The sequence below is a fragment of the Anopheles funestus genome, chromosome 3RL (assembly GCF_943734845.2).
Source record: "Anopheles funestus chromosome 3RL, idAnoFuneDA-416_04, whole genome shotgun sequence".
NCBI classification, from domain to species: Eukaryota; Metazoa; Arthropoda; class Insecta; order Diptera; family Culicidae; genus Anopheles; species Anopheles funestus.
The window spans coordinates 493,426-505,990 of record NC_064599.1 but is presented as its reverse complement, the minus strand read 5'-3'; the positions used below and the strand labels follow the sequence as shown (position 1 = coordinate 505,990).

General features: G+C 37.1%; 1 protein-coding gene across 3 annotated transcripts in view; it reads right to left on the bottom strand.

Moving 5' to 3' along the window:
- Positions 1-12,565, bottom strand: part of LOC125769240 (serine/threonine-protein kinase N) — a 56,677-nt gene that overhangs the window by 37,487 nt on the left and 6,625 nt on the right. The window contains exon 1 of one of the 3 annotated variants that reach the window (XM_049437833.1): positions 647-3,010. The exons of 1 other annotated variant lie outside the window; for it this stretch is intronic. In XM_049437833.1, coding sequence (XP_049293790.1) covers positions 647-745 — 99 coding nt within the window. In that variant the 5' untranslated portion in view covers positions 746-3,010. Of the gene's footprint in view, positions 1-646; positions 3,011-12,565 lie in introns of those variants that run through there. One more of the 3 variants, XM_049437836.1, reaches the window with a different exon arrangement.

Below are 12,565 nucleotides of genomic sequence, written 5' to 3'. Positions count from 1 at the left end.
TCACTAAAAGACGATAAATTTCGCAATTTAATTTCGCGATTATAGCGAGAACATATTTATTGCCCAAGGTGTTTATTGTATGTTATTTTATTCTTCATAATTGATTTAGTCCCCGGAGGTTGACACAAGAAAAGTGTTATATCAGTGCGACATAGACAAAAAACGTGTTAAGTTTGAATTCATGAATATTATGTTATATTATACACCTTTACTTTAATTTCAACATTTCGTTTTTACTTTACGTTTTTACTTTACAATTTAAAAGTGCCGGTGCCTAAGCTTGTTGGGCGTTATTATGTGATAGTACTTATCAATTTATAAAAGGAATGAGCTTTAGAATGCTTTTTTTAAACCATAGCAAAAAAGGTTTTATTTTGTTCGTTACTAAATTTCAATAAAATTTACTAACATTTTGTTTAATATTAATCACTTTTACTGTTACATACCACTGAAAGATATGTTTTAGTTTTTCAAACAGATAATTAGTCATGTGGCGTAAAAGTGACTCCATCTAGTCGAGATTTTATGCCAACAATGCGATAGCTCCAATGTTGATCCACTCATAGCGTTAAACTATCATCTTCCTCAATCACTAAATAATGGCAAACCAATTTGGTAAAATTGTAGTATCGTAAAAATTACATACGGTGAACAGATATCCCTTCAGCTTCGCCTTCAAATCCTTTAGGATAACCATTTTGCTGGATTTAAAACAGAAATCGGTTGGCTGTTCGTTGACGCTCATCGTGTTAATAGATTTATGGCGTATTAAGCGCCGCAAAAGAGAAAAAGATTTTTCATCGATCGTTTCACTATTTTACTCACTTTTCACATGCACAAACACCCAACTAGAAGATAAAAAAATAATCACTTATCTTCACACATTTTTTGCTCTTTCAATGATAACAAACTACATATGAAAGGCAAATTAATAAACTTTTTTAATTTTCTTCTTGCACAACATCTATACAGATCTAAGATCGAACAGGAAACCACACACACAAAGGCAACATGTTCCGTTCACGACAACATAATATACGACGTTATCGTTATTATTTTTACCAGAAATGATTTTTTTGCAAGCATTCGATAAAGAAAATTAGACACACAGAAGGCTCTTTGATATTATTCTTTTGCAATAATAACACGACAATGTTAGAGGACGATGATGAACTTAAGAAATTAACACGTATGGTGTAGATTTACGCACTAACAGTAGCAATATGTATATTTAACATTTTTACACTTCTCCTGCACAGAATTACACGTAAGCACACAAGCACAAGTACAAAATAAACAGCAATGTAATGGGAAGTTTTAATAACCGAATTCATCAAACCAATCGACATTTTCACATATGATCTTATCGCCAAACTATGACTTCTTCAAATGCTATACAATACTGTAAGGCGGTATGATACTATAACATATTATATACACAAACAAACTTTTCACAAATATCAACTAATTTTTTCTACGAAGTTCACTCTTCATTATGGCCACACAAAAACGGCGAAATGCTTGCTAATGTTATGCAAACAAATATTACCAAAACCCGATTCACGACCGATGAGTCTTCGCCTGACGGGAGTTTGCCTCCGCTGAGAAAAATTTGCTTCCGAACACCGATCTGTCTGCGCACTATGAACGATTTTTTCGCTTTTATTTGCAACGCTTCACATCAATATTTACTCCGTATTCCTTCTGCTAAACAAGACAAATTTGTCGATAATTGGTCAGGGTATAAAGCACCATTGGAGGAAAGTGAACGAAACCGATTCGACCTTTCTTTGGTGGAGTACGCGCATGGCTTGACGCACCCGTGCTGGTTGTGCGTACTTCAACATCATATAGTCTTGCAACCAGCCGTCTGTATCACCGCATTTCCTTCCAAAGACATCGTGTTTGTAGTGCAAAATTAAGAAGCACAGATAAACATTATCCAACAATGATCCTCCACCATATGGTCGGTATACCAGTACAATACGCATTTCTCTACTAATATTAATAATTACTTGACGTAGGGTACGGTGATTGATGGCCTTGATTTAAATGAAATAGTCAGACAATAGTGGACCGGCGCCGTTTATCATACACCACCGGGCCGCCCAATTCCATGCAAAGTTAACTCCATAGGAAAAGGTGTACCACAACCGGACACTCGACATTGAAAACGGGTACTAATAAATTTAACATCCTTCCCCAAGACTATACACAAATGGCTCATTAGTCATCGTAAGTGACCGTTTTCAACACACGGTTGCTTCTGTTTATCTGCTACGCTCTCTTGCATTGTTCCGACTGAGCCAACTATTTGGTGTATACATCCTTCGACGGCCAATAAATTGGAAGTAATGCAACAATCTCAACAACTAAAGCTCCCATTACTGGTATTGCGTTCAGGAATCACGAATGATTTTTGTTGGACACGGGACACCGATTCCGAAATCGATGTTGAAGCGCTTTTAGGTCACTGATTTGTTTACGACGCTTGGCTATTTCCTGGACAACACAACAATTTGTTTGTTGTTTTCAAGTTTTACAAGCAATTGAAACCTTGAACAATCGATGTACATAGCAGTACATAGAGATATACACTATGACATTTAATTTCTTTCTTTCAGAAATTCCTAATCTGATGTAATAACACATTCACTAAAAATCAAGCTAGAATTAGATCACAATTTTTAACATATTCATATATGTTCTAGCTAACAATCGTACACCGTTGTATTACACTGTAATGAATGTAGGATGGAGCACGTCCATACGTAATCACCCCAATACAGAAGCGCGCGCGTTCACACCGTGCAGCCGGAACCGCTCCGAACGCCACGAAAGTTCAAATGCTACAAAAGCCCCACTGGACGATTTTTTGTGCCCGTTGATCGATCCAACATACGCAACCGACAACGTTGAAGTGCCCATTCGGGAGAGCAACGCAACTAGCGCCAACCAGTTGTGAGAGAACCGAAGAGAGCTTTTTGGGGCAACAGCGGGTTTCGATGTTCCGGCTCATGAGAAAACTTCCTCCCCTCCCTCCTTCCCTCATTTATGCTGCTTTCGGTTTCGACCTGTGGTGCTGTATATGTATCTTACTTTCTTGTGCCTCACCTCTCTACGTGGTACGCAACATATTTCCTCCGCTATTTATTATGCTATTTCTTTTACTCTGTTTACAATATCCTATAACAACCGTTGCTGTGATTGGAAGCTATTTCTCTTCCTGAGCGTGTTCGATGTGTCTAGCCATGGAGTTCAGTTCCGTCTTTTTGTTTTTGTTTCACTATTTTCACTTCCACTATTGTTTAACCATTCTTACGCTAAGAAATTACAACCACTTGTCTGTGCTGCGCTTACTTTCAGTTGCCTATTCGCAACTGTCAGCCAATCATTAATACAGTATGGTTAAGCCAATAACGTCCATTGAGCAGCTATGCAACAAAACTTTTGTAGTGTTGCTTGTAGGAAAATCCTTTCTGTGCCAACAATGGCGAAGGGCCAACGGAAAGTAAGTGGAAAGCACTAACTTGATGTATTAATGCAAAATCGAAGAAAATACATTTAGGGTGTGATTTATCGTGTCAAGATGGTGTTTATCATTTGAACAGAAGTTCTTTATATTCCAATTCACGTACGATCCTCCCCATGAGATGTAACACAAATGATTCAAATACACACGTCATGCAATGATTGCGAAAGAGATCTATCGATTAAAGGAAACAGTCAAGAAACAAGCTAAACTATTTGTACATACGGTAAACATTACTCAACTTCATGTTGATATCCGCAATAGAAACAAGCAAGCAAATCAACAAACTATGAGTAATATACCAAAAAAGGCAATGTAAATTATGAACATGCAAACAAAATTATTCTTCAATCGAGGTCACACTGATAAGACTCTATCTCAGTTATAATCCCTCCCATTCGAAAGGGCAATAAACGCTTCGTGATGTTGCGAAAACGACTAGTGGCAGTAAACAATTATGAGATTGTGCTGAATGAAGGAAGTTCTACCAATTGTTCCAGAATTTATTTCCAAACGACAGTCAATTCTCAACACACCTAAAAAAAAATGAATTATTTCTTTATTTAATCTACGCACAGTGTATTTAATCGCTGTGTTATCAATAGTCGAAAAACACTCAATTACGTCAATAGAAGTTTTAGATTCATTCAAAAGATCTTTACTTGCAGTTAGTACACAAAATGGGATTCAATATTTTTCAAATTGTTTCGTTACTCTATTAAATTTTCAATATAAAAAATAGGTTCATCTGAAATATTGTGAGCTTATATTTATATCAACGAAATATATTTTTACTAATCATTGTTGATGATAAATTATATTACTTTTTTGAATAAACAGTGCAACGCTATCTAGTAATCGTGTGTATAATCGTAAACTGTTGTGTCGTTCAAAGCCAAGGTTGTGGTGAAGATGGAACCGTTTGTTCCTGGCATTGTAAATCAACATACTATCATAGCCATGATTCATGGCGACGTGCTTCGTTATTACGGCGTAAGATTTTGGAAGTCAATTGTCTTATTGTACATCAATGGTTCGCTTCACGCGATTCGTATCCGTATTCCAAGAATACAGTAAATTTGTAAAGTGCTCTAATTCATCACCGGACATCATATTCCACCAAGAAGATGCTTATCGAAGAACAATCGGCGAAAGAACAGAAAGCCACAGCTTCATTTCTATCGTTTCCCGTTCGCTAAATTTTCACTTCCAAGCAATACTTAAACTTTCTGACAAGCCTGTGCAAAACAATGCAATGAAAGAATTGGAATCTCGAGAGGAATGTTCATTACAGGTTAAGAACAAAAACGAAAGAAACAGATAAACATATACATATATCCCAAATTGAATGTAAACGACGCCTGCCTCTCGATGGATGGTACAGCCCCACAAATCCGAAAGCTGTTGGATTCGCATTTTTTAGATTTAATTTCTGATAAATTGATTGATTCCATTAATGCTCCAATTAAGGAAGAAACGTTTAATGGATAGAAATTGTCGATAGGAAGAAAAACATTTCATGCATCAAGGATTACAATTTTTGTATACTTTCCCGAAGAGTCATCCCTGGCAGAGGAAGATGTGTGTATGAAATGATTACCAACCTGCAAAGATAAAAAACAAACGTAAATGAATACACATACAACACAACAACATTCACAACGGATGTTGCGAATAACAGGAAAATGCTGAATGAAAAACATTCGCCACATCTTATGATGTTTAGTTTTTGTGACGCTTATCTCGCTTATCTAATTTGGATACATCTTTAAGTTACACCTTACAGAGAAGTTTTACGATCTTTTCGAGAGATCAAACTGTTATTAACTTGCATAAGGAAAATAGTTTTTAACTGAATAATTTTTTCTTTATCGGAAAACTAGACACTGTCAGTTGTCTGTAACTTGAGTGGAAAACCAGATTTTCCACGAGAACTGGGCTAATTGTGTGTAATTTCCAATGCTCATTAACTATTCCGCTTCCTCTTTGATAACAAGTTGAAAAGCGGTAGTTCCTCATGAGGCAAGAAATGCTTCTCTTCCATGCTACAACCGGTTTCTTTTCTTGCGGAAATTGCGTATAGATCTAGTCTTAAAAGAGTATGATACAGTGTTACAAATATTGCCCTACACCGGTGAGTGGTCCCCTATGAACCAGTGGCGGATTTACACTTCTGTGGGCCCTAAGCGAACGCGTAGGGGGGCAAGTAAGCAGGTACCGTGTAAAATGCTTGGATTGGGAAAATATTTCTGATTTTTAAACTTGGGCGACTCCGCACGGCCGCTTACCGTCACAACCCGCCACTGATATGAACGTCACCCAAGCAGGTGTTCGTTTTTCATAGTTTCATTTTGCTGCAATGCAAAACCTTTTTCTTCCGGAAAATTTCCTTCAAGGGTTTTGACTGATATGTGAGTCTCACGACAGACACACATGTATGATTCTCTTTGTTTAAGATTCAAAACAAGTTGTTTTTTCCGACAGTCGTTCAATTTTTTCCTTCAGAGCTTTGTTTGTTTCGGTTTGCACACACGCACTTCACTCTTTCGCACACGTTTATGGGCTTTATCGTGCAGATTTGAGTAGCGAGATTGAATAGCTCGCAGCACCACGATGTGATGAAAGTGATGAACACTTTTACGGAATCTATGGTACCATGTGTATGGATGGAGACGTGACCGCGCATGGCTTCGATGTGGGAATGTTTAGTAGATGCTGATAAGCACATCGGAGCAGGTTCTCTCTTTACACACATAATTATTAAATATCACAACATTCATATTGACGCACCATTCAGATTTGGTAAAGTTTCCCAGACTTTGACGACTAAACGATTTCCTCGTTCGGTTCCTGTGCTGTAATAATAACGCACAAGACACTCACAGGTTTCGTTTTCTTACGCTGAAATGAGTGTCACGTTTATTACCCTTATATCAGATTTACCTTCGCAACAGAACTACAAACTCGAGTTGCAGTAATGAACGCCGTCATGCTGCAATATAACAGCGCTCAAAAATTTTCTTATCATTCTTTGCTACATTTACTAATTTCATTACTTAATTGTGTACTATCCGGGGGAGAGCAAGGGATACGTTAGTTGATTTTTGGATTGGAAGAAAGTTGGAAGGTATTTCTAATAGTAAAATTGGTGCAATGAAACTCGTTTTGCATCAATGCCGGTGTAGATATTTATTTACATTGCACTTTAATCAATAAAATTACATTTGTGTGAATCACTTTGTATTCAATCAAAAGACTTACATTGAAACATCTTTTGAAAACTCAGAAAATACAATCTTTTTTACATATTTATTATCATTATCTGTGTAATAAAATCGAACCGAATAATAACTTAAAATTGCATTTTAATATGTCAAACTATCCTCAATTAACAGTTTAACAAATCAGTTGGGATAACTATGTGCCATTACGTCATATATCTTTAATTTCCAACTATTCATTATTTCCTTTTTTTCAACATCGCTGATTGGTTTCGGCACAAATTTTCTAATGATTTCTGAATATTCGGCAAAAAATTAACTTCACAAACAACAAATAACAACACGAAACAACAAATAGAAACAGCAAGTGTAAAAATCACAGTTCCCACAGTTTTTCCTAGTCAGATAGAAAACAAATAAAAATGCGACATTGCTATTGTTAATTGGCTCCGAGAAAAGGGGTACATAATCCTTTGGCTATGCAGCCATATCACATTTATTAAACTTTTGTTTTTCGCACTTTAAGCTTATAATGAAAGCGGAGAGTTTTGGTGGAAACAATGACTGATGGAGATGAGATTCCGGTTTGAAAAACGATCTTTGGATTAAGGTTTTGATGATAGAAGTGATGGGGGGTGGGTCAGTTGCATTTGATCGTCATGGAAAGGCTCTAATTTGGCAAATACACAGCACAACCAGAGTGGACCATATAACGGGAATGCATACAATGAATGATCGCAATTAGCGAGACGACTCGCTGAGAATTCATCGAGCAGGCCGAATCAAAACATGTCGACAAGGTTTGCTGAGAAAACAGTTATTGCTCCCACAAACACAAACCAACGAAGAAAAATTTTCTTTAACCGATAAGTGCTATCACTCAAATAACATGCGCCTACTCGACAAGCGGACACAACGTAAAAAATTTTTAATTATGTTACAATCGGCACACATCAAACATAATCAAAACAAAACAAAAAAATCTAATCCTAACAAAAATGTTTAATTAACCGTTTCTACATGATATATACATTTTTCGGATGATATATACCACCAAGGATTTTATTCAAAGCCATTATTCGAAATTTTGAGACTCTTACTGAGTGTCGGAGTATGCTAAGCAGTTTGTTGGGCATGTCAAGTCTAGAGTAATGATTAAAATATTCAAATTATTCAAATATTGAGCTGCGAAAGTTAAATATAAAGTAAATAAAAGTGAATTAGCAATTAGTTCTGTTCCAAACCGAAAAGTTAGAAAAAGTTCCTTAAAATGTTCATATTTCATTCATGTTTTGTTACCTATGTACATATATCGTAACTAGAATGAATCCAGTTTTCCACAGCCTTCTGCTATTATCGATGAGCTCCTTTACACCTCTACACATAATGTTAAATGCTTGCTGATGTAGCGACGTTTGATGACGCTTTCGCATCCGAATTTAATTAATATGCTTTGAATTTAATCGCCTAAAGGCGAATCGTTATCGCGCATCAATACGCCCAATAATAAACGGAAAAGGTATTGACGTGCCGCTGCAACGGAATGAAAATGCCAAACGGGAATGTACCAGCGCGTCCCGACACGGACACGCGTGTACGTGATTGGCAAAATGATTCCAACGCGCGCTGCTGTTACTGGAAAATGATTCCGGAATAAAATTAAAACTTTCACTCGTTCAGTCACGTTTCATTTGTGCGCGAGTAAGACGACTTTTTAATCGTTTAGGATCGTTTAGCAATCGCTTAGTTGATTCCCATGCGGGCGGTCTCCGATTGATACCTGTTCAAGCATCACCATAGGTAAAGAATTAATGGATTGTCTCGAAGCGACCGAACCTGCATAGATTAATTTCAAAACATGTGCAGTATGATGAACACCGATCCGGTAATCCTTGGGAAGGCCGCTTACACACTGTTTAAAGGATTTAAAAAAATCCTTTTTTGAATGTGTTGACGGTTTAACAACTTCAATACAGAAGGTGCTTGCTAACTAATTAGCAGGATAGTTTTTGGTTAGGATCTTATATCGTGCTGTATCCCAAATAAAAGGCAATTGAACGTCAAAAACGTACATCATGTACAACATTCTACGCAAAGACATGTTTCTAACATGTCGTGAAATTTAAATTGTAGTAAAATGGCATGTGATTGTGTGGATTTACATATAGACAGTTTCAACAGTTACCAAAACAGTCTAGAGTGTCGTGTACTCTATAACGATCGAGTGAAAAAACTTCCAAGAAAATGTGGAACCCACATGTTATATATCAACCCTATAAACACACAGGCAAGAAAAAGCCACCATCGTTGATTTAATGCAGCATACCCAGAGCGTTATAAATAATTATCGCCGACTTGATTACATTTCCCGAAAAAAGCGCACGCATCAGTGCTGAGTCGTTAATCTTGGTCCTGACAGAACAATTGTCGCAAATCATGGTACAGCTGGCAGCAAAATTTGCATACTCTGGTTTTGTATTGAACTGAAAATGACTGAGCGCTGGGAATAAGTCGCACAGCAAGCAAGACCCATCTTGTCGGTCATCGAAATAAAAAAATCAAATTGACTAAAGACTACTATCGAGTCATGTTATGCAACATGCAAAATGTATTTCCTTCGCTGCACTATAACAGGTGCTAAGACAAGAGGATTGAATAGCAAAACATTTAAACCACCAACGATCGTATGCAATGAGCATAGGGTGTTTCGGACAGGTTTTCGTGTTGATAGGGTGCTCAGCAAAAGTATCAATGGGAAGTGAATCTGTGCGTACGATTTGTCACATTGGTATGAAACGTAACCGATGATTACGAAACCCGTTTTTAGCGATAAGGATCACAAGCCGTAGATCAAAGCCGATCGCTGCTACTTCCGGCAAAGAAGTAGATACACACTCACTCTTTCTTGTCCGTTTTCAATGAATTGCTTTTGATATCTGTTTTAAATAAAAATTAAAGCCAATCCGACATCAATTAAATTTCCATACCCACACACATTCACCTCAACGAAAAGTGTTTGGTGTTTGTTAACAGAAGGCTTGTTTGCCAATGTTAATAGCATGAACATAAATATCCAATCAAACGATTGTGTAAGGTGAAAGACGATCGCTTACAATACCGAAAAGGCGAAAGACTGCATAGACTGGTGCCGCTACCATCTCTACTACCGGCCCGCCACAGTGGATTTAATAATATAAAACAAAAATGCATTTATTAACATGTAGATTGCCAAGTCACCCAAATTAGGGTTACAGCAACACCACTCGTTCGCTCGTATACGAAAAACACTATTACTATGAATATGCTAATATGGATTGCGCCTATAAAACAAATCACGCTATGGCTTATGTGTCTATACTGTTTTATCATTGTAAAATTGTTTACTTTAAATAACGAAAGGACATTAGTTAAGAAAATGTCATAGTTTTTCAGAAATATTATTTGTGATGTACAACAGGGGTCGGCAAAGTCCGGCAGGCGGGCCAAATCCGGCCCGCTAGACGATTTGATTCGGCCCGCAAGAAACCCTATTTCCACATGTTTCAAGATTGATTTCAAGTATTTGGCCCGCAGTTTCAGGTTAATTTTTATTGCTTGGCCCTTTTTGTGAAAACTTTGCCGACCCCTGATGTACAATATTGAAACATACAATCTTTATATATCTGTGATTGATTCTGGCAACTTGCACAATATGTTGTTACTTTTTGTACATGAGTGGGAACCTTAAACCAGTCCAGCAAAATGTATCCAGACCAACAGATGGAAAATTTCGCCTAAAAATGTTTGACAGTCAACGTTTAAATATGTTTCACTATAGGTCAGACATTTACAGTCTTGTATAAAAGAATGTAAACTATCCGCCATAATTCATTCCAAAGAAAAGACTGGAACAGAACAAAAGAACCGGATTGGTGGTGAAATTATAGTACTACTACGGTCAACAGAAATCAACTGGCTTCCGTTTCCCCTTTTTTCCTTTAATGAATCGAAAAGTCGTGCAGCTAATTGAAGGTTAATGATGAGAGATGATTGAAATGAGCAATAGCACCTCCAATACAAGGTAAAGACAAACTGGTTTTGCATTATCGCGTAAATTCGCGTGCACAATCATCCGAGAAGGCGCTACCTTCAAATTGTATCGTACACCTTAGGCTAGGTTAATTGACGTCGGAATGCGGACTATGCGCTATCTTTCTGCTTTCTTGCCTGTGACCCAAATTGGTCTTTAAAACACTTAACGCATTCTGGTGCATCCTCCTGTTCGATGACATGCGACAACTGAAAGGGAATCAAGCGCACAAAGTGTGTACCGATAATATGATGTGAATGATAAGGACAGTTATTTTCATTTCATCTCGTTCCATACTGTTACATGGGAGGCCTTGACACTACACGATCATTTCGATGCGCTGCCCACCAAACCCTCGCAAAATCATTACTTACAAAGCACAACACGCTGAAGCCCTTTTCCCGACTTTCAAAACCCATCCCATTAACAATATAAATTATGTTTCTCCATACTATCGCCATCGAGCTATATATGCTCTTTATTCCACTGCACTGTGTTATCTTCTATGGAAGAGAAATGAAACTAAAATGTCCTTCTTCAAATCGATCGACTCTGCAATAGGGGTAACACAAATAACGATTTGGGCAAGATAAACACAAATAATAACAAATATATCCGGTGGCGCGGCGTTAAAATTAACTCAGTAGGTGGTATCAAATGGGCAGGAGTATTTTTTTGTTTTGTTTTTAGGAGTAGTTTGTCAATGCCGATCGATCGTCGCAATAAACGGTGATAGATATGAAGTGATAACTGTGATATTAACCTTCGTTTCAATGATCGCCTATCTGGTGTTGCATTTTTAACTCTTAATAACATTTGATGCAATGGAGCCATTGGCTTGAAACTTTAAGAATGCCTAGAAAAATATGTTTTCTCTGATAAAAGCAAAAAACCAGATTTTTGCTTTTTTCAAATATACTTTTAATTCAGTACTCGATTTGTACCCCTTATTTCTATGACCACCTTCCCGGGTAGGTAATACATTTTGTACAGAAGTTTTGCTTTAATAAAATCAAGGTAAATAATTTAATGGAACTTTATTGAAAAATTTTAAGTTAATACAACAACCAAAAACGAATATATGTATACCTATAATAATGTATTTGCTATCGCTTTTCGTTTTTGACGCCTTTTAAGCGATGCGTTACTTGTGTGAGTGTATGTAACTGCAGTAGCTTATCCCTATTATATATTATTGACTAATGCCACTCTCGCTATATTAGCTGTTGAGTTATCGTAATGTTTTTTTATGAAGCAAACTTTTTTCCGAGCTTTCTCATAATGAAATCAATCTTCCCATCGGCACAAAGATTGACCATTGTCGCATTTGTAAAAATTTGAACAAAAAATCAATTTAGATATTAACTGAAATGACACTTGGCCATTGAGTTTCTTTGTCTTTATGGGTCTCTACAAATTTTACAATGCGTGAATAATTTAGACGCATGTTAACTGCACTGCCTAAATGGACGCCAAATTACTATCATTTCCTCAACTTGTTTGGTAACCGACGTTCTTTCAAAACAAACCTTTAACTTCGGTCATATTTTCTCTCTCACAAGTGTGGCAATGTGGCAGCGGAATGGTGTCGAGTTCACACGTTCCCATTTTTTGAGCGTGTGGTGTGACACAACTGCTAAACAGTAAGTAAGTATGGCACACGCTGGAAAATAAAATGGAGCTACAGCTCTTAAAGCATCCGCCAAGTGAAACGCCACTCTTCACCCTGCGCGCGAAAGGTTC